The sequence below is a fragment of the Telopea speciosissima genome, chromosome 11 (assembly GCF_018873765.1).
Source record: "Telopea speciosissima isolate NSW1024214 ecotype Mountain lineage chromosome 11, Tspe_v1, whole genome shotgun sequence".
Classification (NCBI taxonomy): Eukaryota; Viridiplantae; Streptophyta; class Magnoliopsida; order Proteales; family Proteaceae; genus Telopea; species Telopea speciosissima.
Window position 1 is genome coordinate 4,435,517 of NC_057926.1, and position 17,724 is coordinate 4,453,240.

A 17,724-nucleotide genomic window follows, 5' to 3' on the forward strand; every position below is an offset into this window, starting at 1 on the left:
TTCTCAGGCATGGGCTATTTTTAACTTCATTTAGTCTTTCTTCCGTTTAACTTGTCTTATAACAGCTGGATTTAGTTTAATGTTTTAATAGGACTTTCTTGAACTTATGATCAGACATTAATTTGTAAAGATTTCTCATCTCTCATATCGGATTCTGTTTCTTAACTAATTCTGCAATTATTGAATTAGCAATTTTAATATATATATACAACTGCTGTATTAATTAGTGCTAACTTCTTACGCCTATGATCCCCCCCCCCTTGCCCCAACAGTGTCACATACTTGAGGCTGGATGGCTCTGTTGAACCAGAAAAACGTTTTGAAATCGTGAAATCCTTCAATTCAGACCCTACCATTGATGTACTACTACTCACAACACATGGTAAGATATGAATGTTTACGGAAAGTACTTTCAACTTAAAAAAAAAAGTAACTTACACAACATTGCCTGCAGTTGGTGGACTTGGATTGAACTTGACATCAGCTGACACACTCGTTTTTATGGAGCATGATTGGAATCCGATGAGAGATCACCAGGTATTAAAATAATCCTTGTATTATTTGTAGTTTTTTCTTCTTTCTTTTTCTTTTTTCCTTTCTTTTTTTTGGGGGGGGTGGGGAGGCACCTACTTTCTTGTGCAAGTTCTCTTGTTTTTTTTATGGCAATACCTTATGTCCTGATTCTAGTACAAAATCTGTGAAAATAGTGTTTCTAATCTGGATCGGAAAGGCTTAGGCACTTGGCCCTTGTTATTTTCTTGCTTTGAGGTGTTAAATAAGGCCAACTAGGATGGAACTGTATTTTCATTGCTTCATCTTACTGAGGTTGTGGGAGACCTAAAATATTCTAAACCAAGAACAATCTTTGCCTAATGTTTGGCAAGTGGTTTTATTTTTGGATTGGGCAAGGTTGCTCTCCTTGCCTTATACTTGTTGGCTGAAAAGGTTCTTGGCAAGTTATTTCAGAGTAAGAAAGGAGGGCCTGACTCAGATTAAGAGTGTTTGGGAGTAGCTCCGATTCTTGACTAACTTAAAGAGAGTCGTTTGAGGTGGTATGGCCATGTCCAACAAAGGCCTCTGGATGCCCCAGTTCGGAGGAGTGACCTGATTCAGATTGAGGGAACCAAAAGAGCCAGGAGCCGACCTAAGATAACCATAGGAGAAGTGGTGAAGAGAGACATGCTCAGCTTAGGCCTTGTCCCTGGTATGAGTCGTATGACTTCAAATAGAGCTGATTAGAGAGCAAAAAATCCATGTGATGACCCCATTTAGTTGGACCATGATGCTGTGATGCTATTGTTGTATTATATTCCTCTTTCGAGGCCTTGAACAAAATGTTGCGCAGTTAAGAAGCGGTACGTAGCTAAAATGGGTCGATGTTGTTTGCCACTACCCTTTTTTTCCCCTTTTTGTCTCTACTTGGATCTATGTAGCCGATCTGATGTAGGACAAAACATGAAGAAGAGGTCAAAACACTGTTCACGTGAACAGTGTCACAACCCATATTTTCTTTGTGTGGGGATATTTTTTTAGAAGATTTTGTGGGCCCATCAAGTGGAGAAAGATTCTATCCTAATGCTGCCATAGTTTAGTCTCTATTTTTAGTTTTAGAAAGTATATTAGGTAGTTTCTAATTTCAGTTTGTTACTATTTTTGTTTTGTTCTCTAAAATAAGAGTTTCTATTTTGAAACAAAGCAGCTAGATTTTATAGGAAGTTTCTATTTTGGTTGCAAGCTACTTGGTAGCAAGTTACTTTCTATTTTCTATTTACTTGAGGAGCAAGGTATTGCTGCCTATATATGTGGCTCTTAGTAGCCTCCAGACAAATTAATGAAATTGCTTAGATTGCTTTGTGCAAGTTGTGATTATCCTATTGTGAGGATGAAGGGCTGGGAGGCCTGGCTGAGAGAGCCGAATCTCCCTATTCCCCCTTTCTCTATCTTCTTCTCTTATTCAATTTCCTACTGTTCCTGCTGTTGTGTGACTGCAATCAAGTGCTGCTACTACATCTGTGAAGACCTAGAGAGCATCCTAACCAACAACTGAATCTGCTGTTGCTGTCCAGAGGCAAAGAAGACCACTTTCCACACCTGCGGCTGCATCAGTTCCTTATTCACTGCTCCTGATTTGAAGGTCTTGATCTTAGCACTCTTCCTCTCAATCAAAGTGATACTTGGAGGACTGCTTCAGGCCCCTAAGGAGCCCACTCGGTCCCAGTCTTGAACCCTGCTGCTGGCTGGATTACCTAGCATTTGTTACCTTCTATTTTTGTGTTTACCTTCTAATTCTGATTTGCTTCCATTATTGATGATCTGCTGCAACTATTAATGATCCTACTGTAGAGTGGTTCTTAGCAGAACCTCTTCTACATTACGACCCCTTTAAGTTGGGTTAAGGCTGAATTGTTGTTGTTGTTGTAAAGGAGGACCAGACTGAAGGTTCTTTCTTTAGGTTTTTGATGATCTTGCACCTCCAATCTGAGAATAATAGTTCTTTTTGGGACAATTTTGCAAATCTATGTTACCCAAATGCATCCCTACCTGGTTGGGTTGCTTGGATTAACCACAGACTGACTTCTAGGATGTAGGCATGCTTTATATAGAATGTGTTGCTTAAGAAATTAGTTTGAACTGCAGAAGTAAGTGTTGAGTTATGTAACCCGATAAGGGTATTTTGGGTGTTTTTTCTTTCTTCGTTTATTCCCCTGATATAAGCATGTTGGCTATACAGGGGCAGTATTGTAATTCTGTTCATTAGTACAAGATATAAATGAAAGGGCTGTGAGTGAAGAAACAATACTCAAGCCATTCTCCCATTCTTTGTTAGCTAACAGTAAGATTTGAACATGACACCTGAAATATTGATTTATCTACACCCATACACCATACCTGCAGGCGTCCGTCCGCATCAGGGCCTGCTTGACATATTCTAAAACAATTCAATCCAATGTGTTGAGGCGAAAGTATTTGTAAAATTCACCATCACAGTTGGACTGGATGGGCTGACTGTTGGACGCAAACTTACCTGCCAAAACAGTCTGAAATCCATTCTGGTTTTAAAATCACGGATGCAATGCTTGTTATGGGAGAGTGGTTTTATTAAGGACAAATTGGCAGAACAGGTCCCTAACATTTGCCAAATTAGCACCTGCAATCCAACATTTCCCAAATTGCCGCTCAGGGTCCTTTGTTAACTTTTTATTAAAGAAAGTAATGGATTATGCAACACATGGTCTCCAATTTTTTGTCCATGTCAGTTTTTCTCTTCAATCACTCCATGAACCTTCTTCAGGCATCAATTATCTCCTCTGTAACAGCAATCACCTGCTAAACCAGACAGTTTCTGGCACTGATCTCAACCACGTCTACTGTCAAGAGTCGTTGCCAGGGCAATGGTATTGTGTTTTTTCCTCATCCTTTTCTCCCTTTACTAATCAATGGCAGCACTCAGCAGGGCTCCCAGCAACAAGGGCAACCATAACTGCATGATTGAAATTCTTGAATTCAAAATTGGTGATGGCATCTATATCTGGGAAGAGTTGAAGTTAAAGAGAGGAGAGGGAATGGTTTGATTTCCCTTTGACATTGCTTACTTGTTCTCATCCCTATTCCTGTGAAGATCTTGCCTCCTGCAATCTTAATTTCAGATTCCCAAAGAGAAGCAAAGCATTTTGCAGGGAAAACTGCAGCTGAAGGTATATATACATACATACATATATATATATATATATATATATATATATATATATATAGAGAGAGAGAGAGAGAGAGAGAGAGAGAGAGATGATACATAGTTGGGGAGGTTTGGTAAGTTGGAGATGGGCAAGGTTCTGATGGAGGGGCTGTGCCAGATGGAAATGGCCAAAGCACAGGTGATTGCTGACCTTAGCAGCTCAGCTTCTTTTTGTTCCCAAGGATGATCAACCCCCATGTTCATATCAGCAGATGGCCTGCTTCGGAGATGCTAGCCTAACCATCTCCTGTTCTGCAAATTGCGAACACTTGAGCCACTTAACACATCTTAAAATGTGGAATAGAGATTATTAGAAAATAAATGAAGCAGTGGACTTATTAGAAGGGTTTGCGGAAGCAGCAAAAAGAGGAAAATAGAAGCATTCAACCATCTCTTCTGGTTTTTGGCTGTCCATCGGGTTGGAGAAGCAGATCACATTTGCTGTCTCAACTGCAGTGAATGCTTGTTGGAAGAGGAGTCCATCATAAGACAAACCCAGTTCTTCTCTAGAGGAGCTCAACTCCCTAGCCCTGAAATTAGAAAGCTTGAAACAATAAGGGGTTGTTGAGTGAAGGGATGGTTCACAACCTTTTCGGGTCAGGCAAGGAACATGGAAATACACTTGACGGCATGTCTTTATATGAGGAGCAACTTAATAAAAATGCAATCCATGTAAAATGTTTCTAACACCATCTTGTTTGGATGATCCAGGGCTTTAATTTGGGAAAGTGTGCAATGGTGGGCAGTAGGACTAATGTTATGGAAAATGGTAGGTACCTGCCATGCACATCACCCTTTGTATAGAAAGATCTAGATCTCCCACTGTGAGGTAATGGATGGTGGGATCTAGATTTTAGATTGGATTAGGTCAAAGAATTTTACAATGCAGTTCATTCTCTCAACATTCTATTATTTCTGGAAATTCATTATGCATTGAAGTTCTCATTTACAATTCTGACTTCGCCTTCCAGACTATCCGTCATTTGTTCCCTATTACAATTTTATTGTAATTAAAGATGAATTAATTACTGAATAAGACAATTTACTAATTAAACCAAACTACTAGAAATAGAACCAATTACTTGAACCAAAAGTATCCAAAGTACATTAAATTTGAGTTATGCTCATTTGGCTGAAGAAACTGAGGTTGAGGCTCTCTATTGTGCTGCAAACTACTAAAGTTGGGATTCACCCTAGGCCACGTAAATGCACCATTAGACATTTATGGTTAAGTTGTAGGACAAGAAGACAATGACCTGTCATATATGATACATCGCTTTCTATTCTTATTGTTTGTTTCTATAATTCAGGCTATGGACAGAGCTCATAGGTTGGGTCAACGCAAGGTTGTGAATGTCCATCGTCTTATCATGCGTGGAACTCTGGAAGAGAAAGTTATGAGCCTCCAAAAGTTCAAAGTTTCAGTTGCTAATGCAGTTATTAATGCAGAGAACACCAGCCTGAAGACAATGAATACAGACCAGTTGCTTGATCTATTCACATCAGCCCAGACTAGCAGAAAGGTAATATTGACCACTCTCTACATTGTATATTACATTTTAATAAATGAAGAAAATTGTTACATATCTACACCAGAAAAATAAGATACTTCGGTTTTTTCGGATGAGAGGCATGATTAAAACCTGAATATATGATTCTTTTATGGTTGGGTAAGCACATTAATTTGTCTCCAAACTTGCTTATGGATTTAAAGCACAAATGCAAATCTCTCCCACTTGGTGGGGAAGACTAGATATTGAATTCTTTAGCCACAGTTGAGATTCTGCTAATTCTCACTCTCACCTTGCCAAAATTTTGGACATTATTGGATCAACCAGGGTGCTACTGTTTCAAAGAGCTCAGAAGGTAGCTTTGATGGAGACCCAAAATCAGTTGGTGGTGGGAAGGGGTTGAAAGCTATACTTGGTGGACTAGAGGAGCTTTGGGATCAATCACAGTATACAGAGGAATACAATCTCAACCAGTTTCTAGCAAAGCTTAATGGAGCTTAACAGCTGAATCTAATCACAGCCAATGTACAGTGTGTATTAGTTGTCTGTTGGCTCTCAATTTTGTCGTTGTTGCCCTAATTCTTTTTTTTTTTTTCTTTTTTGATTTAATGTTTGTAAATGTTCATTGTATTTGTGGGAAGCTGGCTGAAGAGGAAAATGCGGCTTTCTGACTGTTCAGTCAGGTGGATATATATCCGGTTCATTGAAAATGCAGGAGGGCAAAGGGGGGAGGGGGGAAGGAAATAGAAATTTGTATTCTTTGCATATTGTATATACCATCAGCTTCTCATAATGTAGTTGCACCCTCTTTACTCTTTTCCAGTAATTTTTCATTGATTCCCGTATGAATTATGTAATTCACTGAAGACACTACATTTAAGGCAAATGGTTTTAGTTGAGAATCCGAGGTTAAGATGTTGACAAATAAGCTATGACTCAGGATCCCTATCTACAACGACTAGGACAGTTATCTCAAAAGTTTTCTAGATCAGCATGCCCCTAGAAACCTCTCTTGCATTGGCTGTACCACTATAGTACTGCAATTCTGACAGTTCACACAGGTTTAGGGAATCTTCAAAACCCAGGGTCCTAGGACCAAATTTTCAATTACTGGATCTGTATGAGGGTGAGTTGGAAAATTATCTCCTCCAGTTTCCTGCCCAGCCCAATTCCCCCCAGTGCCTGTAATAAGGGGGGTGGATCCCAATCAGGCAGTGTTCGGGCAGGGGTAGGGTGGTCATTGCTTCCCCCCTTTTTTTTTTTTTTTTGTTACAGGCACTGGGGGAATTGGGCCGGGCAGGGAACTGGAGGGGACAGATCTGGGGTGAGCTTCAACTCTAAACATTTACAGCAGAAGGTATACATAGGGGAGGGTTTTCATGCACGATCGCAGAAGGCAGAACAGGTTATTATCAAAGAAATGAGGAATCGTGTGGAGAATATTCCTCTATCCTTAACTTCATGCAAACACAAAGACTTTCCGCCAACAATTGTAGCAGCCTACCGTGGTTGCTGGCCTCAAATCCGATGACTGTAGGGGTCGTTCCCATCACCGGTGAGCCCTGCTAAACTCTGGCAAGTGTCTTATGCCAAAAAAGGTTTTCCCCTTCTTATTTTTATGTCAGAAAGTGAAAACAAGAGTCTACCAGCCTGCTTTCATGTATGGATGTGTACTTCTCGGCTGGTTGTAGCCTGCTTGAAAACGTACGTGTGGGCTGGTCCTGTGCACAGGCTGTGCCGCTGTGGCCTTATGTGAGTGCTAACGTAATGATCTTGTTTCTGGTGTATTAACAGAAGGTGGTTGGAGTTGTAGAGTAACTTTCTTATATTTTCCTATAGTGGATAAGAAAGGTGAGAAGAACAGCTTAGAGGAAACGGAAAAAAAGAAGAAAATTTTAGGTTTGTTTTGAGGTAAACCAGATACTTCCAGTAACACAATTAAGTGCCAAATAACTTATCCCATACTTCTTGAATCAGCATTACAAACTTATATAGGAAACGAAACAACCAACTAACATCCCACCTTCCTAGGGAATACTCTTGTCCTCAAGGGAAATTTCAGGAAATTAATAGTGCAGTTCATGGTAGTCCTCCCAAGTTGCATCTGCTAGTGAAAGTCCGTGCCAATGGATTATGTGAATGCCAGATCGAACTGAGCGGGGGGGGGGGGAGTTTGAATCAGTTCCCTTAAATTCTCCAATGTCTTCTGCAAACCACACAGTCATTTACAGTCTCACCTTGCACCACCAGAATGTGGTCAAGTCTACCAAGACTATAAACCCACTCTACAAATAGGGATTAGTCTCCAACAAATAAAAGTAGACACAGAGACACGATTTACGTGGTTCACCTCACAGTATGTGAAGGTTACGTTCACGGAGCAATACCCCTTAGGGTTTTGTATATGCCCAATACTCAACAACAGTACAATTAGCTGCCCCTACGGCCAGGATACCCCTTACCCTGTTTCAACCTCTCACCTCAGTGAGGCCAAGGACTTCAATCCCCAATACAAAATGGCCTTAGTCTTACAATCAATCAACCCAATAATCAGATTTCAATCACAAACCCAACCCTTGGCAGATTACACAGAGACAATGGTTTGTGAACACGTTTACCTTCCCAAAGGAAAACTCCCAACTCCAAACGAATGATGTGAGATCTTCAACAGAACAAATCAAGCATTCGAATCCATCGCTAACGACCAAACTGATGTTTTCTGACAATTTCCTTCATGCCTATGCTTTCGAATCACGTCGGAATGGTAGAAGACGACTTCTCCTCGATTTCCTTCTTCACTAGGGCTCCAGAGATGCGTTTTCGGTCTTTTAACGAGAATATATATACAATTCCAAAAGATACCCTTCGGACCAATGAGAAAGAAGCAAGAAAATGCAAGCCCAAAAATTCGCCTCGGGGATATACCCTGCTGACCAACCGAATACTGCCGCCACAACCATTTACTGATGACCACTACCACCACTGTCAAATCCTTGTTGCCAACAATGGCAACACTTCTAAGAGCACTAACCGATTAAAACTTATTCCCAACCTTGCTTCTTGCAACGATCAAGGCTGTGTTTGGTATGCATTCTAGGTTGGTTTCGCATTCTCGGATGTTAAAAACAGTTGATTTTATCATTTGAGAATGCAAAATCAATCTGGAATGCATTCCAAGAAAGCATACCAAATGCAGCCTTAAACTTGTGTGATTCTTGGAATATATGATAGTAGTGTTGGTGGTAGTTTTCCATACATGACCCCAAAAGGAGTTTATTTCAATGACAATTAAATTATTAGTATATTTTTTAATGATAAAAAGGGGGGGGGGGGAGGAGGGGTCCTTCGAGGCGTCACTATGACTGGTGCAGTTTAATGCTTCACTATTTGCCACTTGACAGTGCATGAGTTAGTCCATGTGATAGAGGACCCCACATGCATCTCAATAGCCAAATTAGTCCGAAGTAAGGAAAATTGCTCAAACTTGGATTCTAAGTTTTAGTAAAATTACCAAAATGTCATGAAATAGAGATGAATATAAAATACAAAATGACATTATGTAATTTTAGTCATTTCCTCCACTCATTTAAGTTGAAATTGTACCAATGAGATGCTTGCATGGTCCTCTATCACACAGAATAACCCGTGTACTCCCATGTGACAAATAGTGAAGCGTTGGAGACGGAGCTCTTCTTTTTTTCCTTTTTTTTTTAATCCTTCGGCAATGTATTGCCCTTGTGACATCTTTCTTCAACACGGAGACTCCTTCCGGGTGGACTCTAGAAGCTAGTGGGACATTTGATAAGTGGGAGGATATATGGATAATGGGATGTAGTTGGGCCAAGATGAGTGTTTTTTTTTTTTATTTTAAGAAAAAGGCTAAAGCACAACTGGGGATTAGCAGATTTTGCTTTCTTAGGATTTATCTAGGATAACTGATGGCCAAAGGGGGCCTCCCTTAACAAGCTTTATATTTCAGTAGGCATAGTGATGGAAAAGAAATCCTTCAAAGTAAATGGGGAATCATAGGGCTACCTGGTGGCATGGCCCCTACACCTAGACACGGGAATGTGCCTTATACTTGTGAAGTAAAAAATCTCAATCCATGTTTGATGCCTCTACACACTCTCCAATTAGCTCCACGCTCATGCAGGGACAATGCGACCAGGTAGCAATCTCTTGCCCAACTAAATATTATTCAAGTAAAATACCAAACATGTAATGAAACATAACATAGTGCTTTCGGTGCTAATCCCTTCTCTGGTCCGAACCTGACTCAAACCAATCTCTCGATCGAACTAGTTTTAATTGGAGTTTCTACCCAAAAAAAATTTTGGAGTAAATTTTTGGTTTTTGGGGATCTTATACTAAAGGTGTCAATTGGGACGGTTCCCGGTATTTGGGATGGGACGATACCGGTACCGGTTCTTAAACGGTTCTAGGCACTGTAGAAAAAGGGAGAAGAAGTTTAATTATTTCTAACAAGACGGGTTTATTAGTGTTGTGGAATTTTTTCACTATCATGAAATCTAAGTTGTCTACTGCTTTTTAAGTTTTTATAAAGCAAACTTAAATTATGAAATCATAGTTTTACTTCTTCAAACTCCCTAAGATCACTATTACCAAAAAAACACTCCCTAAGATCACATGTAATAAGCTTCTCATTTTTTTAAATTTAGAGAAGTCCTACAAAATGGAAGAATCCCGTTGTGCAAAAAGGAAGAACCTAGTAAATGTAGTTGGTCGAGGGAGTAGCACTGTAGCAGGTTCTGTGAGGATAGACTTCAAGCTACGGTTGTTGGCCTGTTGTTCCTCTTCGTATTCAAAAGGCAATTAGTGAAACCCTAATGAGTCGTAATTCTTATACCCTTTAAAGATCTTATATACTCTTTTCTTTTTAAACAGTACTAGTAGTTTCGGTACCATCCGGTACCTAATTGGTATTTCGGTACTGGTCCCATTGGGAATCCCGTCCCAGAACCGTCCCATCCCATTTATCATTCGGTACCAAAATCAGATACCAGTACCGTCACATTTACTAATGGGACGGTCCGGTACCGGGTTTTAGCAGGACGGTATTGAGACGGTTCCCGGTTCCGGTCCCAAATTGACACCCTTATCTTATACCCTCTAATCATATAGGTGGCGTCTTTAAACCAATTTTTAAAAGCAATGTCAAGGCTTTTCCTCAAACCGCAAAAAGTCACTGTTCCGAGACGGGTGGGCAAAAATGTGGTTAGTATGTTGGGCTGATATTTTCTATGTCGCAGTGCAACAGACACATAGGCCTGCCATTCAGGGGTAGGGTGGTCATTTTGCTCATCTCCATATGTCTAAGCACAGTCTGCAACCCGGCACAAAGAACATTTGGCCTATTATGTCTATCCGTCCTTTTATATACGCTAGCACCATCTCTCTCATCCTCACATAAAATGACTTTGCTACCTCCATGTATGGATCATTCCATCACATCTAATCTTTGCCACTTGCTCAGAAGACCATCTCACATATATAATTTGGAGAAAAGTTCTCCGTGGGGGAGTGTACTGCACACACCCAGACATAGAGGGGGCAAAATGACCACCCGGCCTCCATTGAAAGGCGGAAATCCCACCCCCTTGAATCCAACATGCGTGCTCTCATTGGTCCACAGAGTACGCCAACCCATATAATATATAAGGGAAAATGATCACTCTCACACTCTTTTCTCCTTGCCTAAATCATGCTCCCTAGCTTAACCTACAAAGAGATATGCTCTCTTGTCTTGAATCCAACATGCGTGCTCTCATTGTTATTTGGTTTGCTCACTATTTTTTCAGTCTTAGTTGGGACTAAAAAACGTAGGAAACCAATTCAAACAAGAGACTGATGTGATCAAGAGTATCCATTCCATTCACAATCAGAAAAAAAGTTATAAACCCAAAACCAAAAAAAAAAAAAAAACCAATTCATCATAAATAAAAAAAATTAAAAAAAAAACCAGTTCAACCAAATCAAAATTGAAGAAGACCTGCAACTACATCAAAAATACAAAGTACTAACATTTTAAATCAAACAGGGAAATTGAATTTTCCCAAGTTCCTAAGTATTAATTGCATTGCTTTCTCTCAACATATGGTTACCTACATATACCACTCTCAAGTGATAGATTCATTAGCCTTTCAGATTCTTAAACTTGCTTAAACACACTTAAAATTACAAAGATCGATCCATGAAGCTATTAAATCTTTATTTCCTCTACCTTAAATCTGAAAACAAAAATTCATGAAACCACCAAACTAATTGAAAAAAAAAAAATTTAAATTTTGACTTTATTCAGATAATACCAAGCTGCAAAAGCCACAGCAATGATAAGGAGTGGAATAAGGTTCATGAAAGCAGAGGAAGATTGCTTCTTCTCTTCTGATACCTTGGCTGGAACAAATCTCTCTTGCTTCTCTTCTTTCACAGATTTCGAACTTCCGGCAACGTCACCGGAATCAGCTCCACTCTTCAGAACACCGATCAAGTAGCTACTCATCATGGCTGTTGCTGTGGAACTATGACCCACATCGTCAAAATCTTCTGTAGCATCTCCTTTGGCTATAATTTCAAGAACAAATGATCAGATCAAGCCCTAATTTGAAGTAACCTAGAAATTAAGTTTGATTTACCTGCTGCCTCTAACAGAGCCTCTTCACCACCTGGGTGTTCTTCCAAGAAAATAGTGACATCGTAGACCTGAATCAAGTAATTGAAGAAACAATTTGAAACAGATCCAAGGAAAAACAGTGATTTACTGAAGAGATTCAAAATCAGTAGTTTAATTTACCTTTCCATGAATGGCTACCCAGCAATCTTTTTTAGAAGTATGGAGTGAGACTTCTGACAGAGAGAAAGCTTTGGTTTTTTCCATTGCAGACTTCGGAGGAGAAATGGGAAAGTACCCAGAAGATCAAATCTTCAAAATATAGACTGGGATTGGGAGATAAGATCGAGGTTTGGATAGATAATTTAAAGCTATTCAGTCATTCATCTGAAATGGAAACTTCTCATTAATAAATGGATTTTTTTTTTTTTAGCTCTCTCTCTTGACTGAGAAAATATACAATAAATCATAGGTTTAAACACATGCATTACATGTGACTCACCTACCTAATCCTAAACGTTCATCAGAGATCATTTCTTTAATTAATTCACAGAATCGGCAACATCTAGACACCTGATATCATCTACCATCCATTCAGTATATTCTTGTAGATCAATGACCAGTTAAGACTAGATTACATCTAAAGGGCAATCAGCCCACCTTGTGTGTTGGGGATACAATGTCTTGTATTCCGTCGCATGGGTTTGTGGGCTGATTCCGGAAGGTCATTAAGAGGCCCAGAGCAATCAGCCCACCTATTGTGTTTTCTTGGCTATTGAGGCCTAGGTGAACTGGTGGGTCCATGACAGAGGTTTGGGGACGATAACCCCTGAGGTTAAGCCTATATGGGTCTTTTGGTAATATGTGTTTGTAGGGTTTCAGTATATATTTGTAGCGAGATGTTCGCTCTCTATAATCTGAGAGAGGTTATTCATCATTGATAGTGAAACAACAGATCTCATCTTGTCAAACCACGTAAATCTTCATATTTGCATTGTGTGTTTATTAGTTTGTGATTTCCATTCGTTTCCTGGATCATTTTAGATATTCATTTATTTCTACATTTGTATGGTGAAAAAAATTGGGAGCATCCTTCTAAAATGGATGTAAGCATTCTAGCTTCTCCTACCTACTACCAAAATATGATTTCTGATTTGATTTTCATTTTCTCATTTTTTGGGGTCAGAAGGCAGAACTCAAAATACACATACTTCTATGACAATAATTAAAATAAAATAAAAAAAAGAAAAAAAAGAAAGAATACCACCTGATCGTGCCAAACATGCTCTTCAGTGCCCTGACACAGGGGTGTGCGAAATGATCACCACACCCTTGGTCATTTCCAGGGTTCTAAGGGGCTACAATGGTCATTTATTTCGTGTACCCCTATGTCAAGGCACAGGGGCAGCGTTTGCTGCACAATCGGATAGTGTTCTCTTTCTTTTAAAATAATAATAATAATCTGAATCAAGAATCTTTTCACCTAACCATGGAGATGGTAGGTAAAGAGATTCTTGATTAAGAGTACCTTCTAAAGAATTTCATTAAAAGACTAGAATGTGTTGATTAAAAATATTTTTATTTAACAACTGTGGGTGAAGGAAACTGACTGAGTCCAAACCTATTATATAAGGAAAAAAGAAAAATATTGAAATAAGAGTAAAGATGGGTCGGTGTAGTGCCGTTCATGAATGGGAAGCCTGGAAGGTGGAAAGTCATTCATTTTCGTTGTCGGATAGGTGCATGGAACCTTGCAGCTAGCGGAATTAGGACCCAAAAAACTTTAAAAAATAAAATTAAAATTAAGTATAAAAGGTAGACCTCACAAACGGGACGGTTTTTTAACCATTACGTTATTACATTTATTTTCAAGGTGATTCATGCATGACTCATGACCTAATTAGTTTTTGATAATTTGTACCAAAAAATTTAGTTTTTGATAAAATAAATACACATTAAAGATTATAAAGAAAGTCCAGTCCATAGTTAGCAAAAACAGGAACAGCCAAAAATGATAGGTGGTATGAGTTTTAACAGTAAAAATTACAAATGGACGGTCAAATAAAACAGTAAAAAATAAAACAACAAATGATAAAAAAATAAAAAAATGGACGGTATGAGTTTTAAACGTTTATATTTGAAAAAAGGGCATTATTTTCTGAGGAATTTTTATTTAAAATACATACTTCTAATGTTCAAAATAAGTGTAACATCCAAATTTAATCTATATATATTCCACAACCCATTGTAAGTTCCAAGACATGTCATCTAATATCATCCAACATCAATTTTCAATTCATAGAACATAATAATCAAAGTTGAGTAATGTGGTTTGGCTATGGTGTTGCTCATTGTTGTCAGCACAGTCAACATACTCATGGAGTTGCAGTTGTGAGTCATTACTTTAGAAACCTTTTCAGTAGATGTATTTGTAGCTCAATTTCACGGTCCGTGCATTGATTTTGAGTTAAAGGTGATAAAATGAGAAATGTAGCACTTTGAGTCATCTTTACGTCGATGAAAGAATCAGGTCGCCCGGAATTAAGAAGAGGGAGATATGGTTAGTTAAGTAAGTCATTGTTCAACAAGTCCAAAGTCTTAAAAAACCACCAAACAAACGGAAACATGTTTTAAATGCGTTTAAAATGAGAATGCTCGTCGTTTGCTCTTTTTTCCTGTGTTTGAGAAACATACGACAAAACGTATTTAAAACAGTAAAAAATGGTCCATTTTAAATGTGTTTTTGCTAGCAGTGGTCCAGTGCATTCTCAAAAGTAGAGACCCTAATTCTATCAAATTTGGTTTTGTGTCAAAGAATTAACAAAATTAATATAGTCATCCCCATTTGTTACGATAAGCCAAAAAGAGTAAAGTAAATCACTTAAAACTATATCAATATCCAACAAAATATTAACAAAATACCTACTCCACAGCCATCTGCTACCATTCAACTCTGTCATAAACTGCATTACCTCAGAGGAAGTAGTTCGATTCTCTAAGGAATGAATCCCTAATGGGACCTTTATCCCCTGAGGTTCGTTGACCGGTACGGTTGTGTAGTTCCTCTCATAGAGAAGGCTGAAATGATCATTCCACCCCCTGACTGAACACACTGTCCAAGTGGGATCCACCCTCCTTTTATTAGAGGCACTAGGGAATCGTACCAGACAAGGGAACCGCAGGTGATAAAAATTCTCCCTAATGCCATTTCATCCCCCATAAAAACAACCTAATTATGGCACAAATAAAGGTGGCCCAACCAGTCAAGACGAACAAACTAATTAAAATACCAAGGGGTTAGGAGAGATGTCTTGGAAAACAACTTGATTCCTATGATGCCAAATAAAAAATATAGCTTGATGAAACTTGAAAGAAACACTAAAAAGACCAATTACATTCCAAAATATACGAGAAATTAACATTAAGAGAGAGAAAAAGAGTCAAAAGGGAGTCTCCCTTTGTCCAACATTTAATACTAATCCAGCATCCCAGCCAAGGTTTGAGGTATCGGATCGGATCGGCCGATTTTGGTTAGATCGGATCGATATCGACTGAGACCGATCCCGATACCAATCCGATCCAGCTGTACGGACAGGGATAAAAATGTAAAAATTCAACTTTTTATAAAAAAATAGGGACAAAAGTGTCATATTTGCCCGAGTTTAGCGATCCTGATCCATATCGGCTGATCTAATCCAATCGATACCGAGATCACGAAACATTATCCCAGCAGTCCAAATTCTCTTTGTAAAAGAACATGATAAAAAGAGATGCCATTCAGATTTAACCGTCTACTTACAAAATCGACATAATAACTAAACTGAAGACCATTTAACTATACGAACCTTAGTAGGTAACTCACTGTGAAATAACCTCCATCAAAAGATCTTAAATTTAGGATGAATGCCTAATTTTCAGAAAAAAGGATCACACCATCTACAAAGATCACAAGAAAATACTAACCTCCCATGATCCCTCATCCCAGCACTAATTTGCGAAGCTATAAATTTCATAGTTAGTACATCAGATTTTGTATATGGTAAAAAAAAAATACATCATCGGCATTAAGGTTGCTCCATTGCGGTCGTGGGTTCGAGTTGGGAAACAGTCTCTCCGCAAAGTGAAGGTAAGACTGCATACATTATGACCCTCCCTAGACTCCGCAGTAGCAGGTTTCTTGTGTACTGGGTACGACCATATGAAAGAAAGATATGTTAATAATATTAGAAGCAAAATCAGCAGGAAATAAGCTATAGATAAGATTCACCTAGTTAGTTAAAACATTTTTTTTTTCTTGGTTTAAATTTGTTTTTTAATTTTTACCTTATTTTGTCATTTTTCGAATTGATCTTAATTATACAGAAAAAATGCCCAAAAAGATTCGGATTATTTTTCAGATATCTCTAAACGAATACGGATGTCCCTAAACAGATACGGATGCGGATTCGGATTCGCATGTGACTGGCCCTGGAGGGCTTTGGACGGTACTTGTACAAGGACATGATCTGGTCTCGCCAGCACCACCACGTCCTGCCACCACCACCACCACTACTCTTTCACCACTGCCACTGCCGCTACCCCCCCCCCCCCACTACCACTACCGCCACTGCCATCACTTCCATGTCACCGCCACCACCACCACCACTACTCCGTCACCATTGCCACTGCCGCTACCACCACCCCCCCACTACCACTACCGCCACTGCCATCACTTCCATGTCACCACCACCACCACCGCCATCACCTCCCCGCCACCACCACTATTGCCACTACCCCGCTGCCGCCACCACCATCCTTCCCAAAGATATATAGAGAATCTATTCTCAGAAATTGAACTATCAAATGTATTTTTTTTATTCTTGAATATTTCATATTGATACAACCAAAACAATTTCAATTTTTTGACAAAAAATCTATTTATTGATTGTTTCATAAAATCAATCCGAAATTGAATTAGAAATCATACCAAATCTGACCAGTACTTACTTTTTAATCTAAAGGTTGAAAAACAACTTGTTATTCCAAGAATTAGTTATCTCTAATTTGACTGAAAGTTAATTAGAAAATATCACAATGACCACTTGGACTATGAAAACAACCTTAGGCCTCCTTTTACTAAAATGCTAGAATGGGTCTCACTTGAAAGGCCTATGTTTGTTTTACATTTTTCTTAATTAAAATCAATATAGTGATTTGTACTAACATGATGTTAGGTAATTGGACCTAATATAGCTCAATTAAGACTCAAATATAAAGGTAATATATGTTTAAAGATTCGTTATTTTGATACCTTGGTCAGGAAGGCTCTGTCTTTTGCATGTTTGACAATTTGGCCTGTTTTCACTCCCTAGCTTCTTCTCCTTTGTGAAGGTGAATCATCAGGTGGCTCATGCTTTTCTCATCAATATATCAATTTTCTACCAAAAAAGAGTTATTTTGAAAAACAAATGAATAGCTAAAAATATAAGGGGAAATTGCTTAGAAGTTTGTTTACTTTCTTCTATGGTTTTGTGATATACTAGTGACTTAAAACAGAGACTTGAAGCAAACACTCCTCCCACTTATTCATTTGTTTTTTACTTATTTTTGTTCATAATGGAACGGTCATAAGAAATAATAGAAAAATTAAATTAAAATCCTAAGAAATGCTTTTTTTTAGGAAAAAGTTGTGGGCCCCTACCCTTCTTTCCACTCTCCTACTTCTTTGCACTTCCGTACTCCAGCTCAGCAGTAAAATAGGAGATAAATTCATTTGTTTTTTACTGTTTTTGTTCATTCATAATGGAACAATTGGCAGAATTGATGTTGGGGGTATTTTTGGTAAATCTATTTTATTTTTTCTTGGGATTCAT

General features: G+C 38.6%; 2 protein-coding genes across 3 annotated transcripts in view; one reads left to right on the plus strand and one right to left on the minus strand.

Moving 5' to 3' along the window:
• The window catches only part of LOC122645775 (TATA-binding protein-associated factor BTAF1-like), a 91,784-nt gene extending 85,714 nt beyond the window's left edge, over positions 1–6,070 (plus strand). For both annotated transcript variants that reach the window (XM_043839137.1, XM_043839138.1), the window contains 4 exons: positions 273–382; positions 455–537; positions 5,044–5,256; positions 5,572–6,070. In XM_043839137.1, coding sequence (XP_043695072.1) covers positions 273–382; positions 455–537; positions 5,044–5,256; positions 5,572–5,745 — 580 coding nt within the window. In that variant the 3' untranslated portion in view covers positions 5,746–6,070. The remainder of the gene's footprint in view (positions 1–272; positions 383–454; positions 538–5,043; positions 5,257–5,571) is intronic.
• Positions 6,071–11,538: 5,468 nt separating this feature from the next.
• Positions 11,539–12,243, minus strand: LOC122646333 (cytochrome b5-like). The gene is made up of 3 exons (XM_043839869.1): positions 12,056–12,243; positions 11,898–11,964; positions 11,539–11,826 (listed from the first exon to the last, which is right to left on the minus strand). The coding sequence occupies exons 1-3, from the start codon at positions 12,137–12,139 to the stop codon at positions 11,543–11,545; spliced, it is 435 nt and encodes a 144-aa protein (XP_043695804.1). The 5' UTR covers positions 12,140–12,243; the 3' UTR covers positions 11,539–11,542.
• Positions 12,244–17,724: the final 5,481 nt, after the last annotated feature.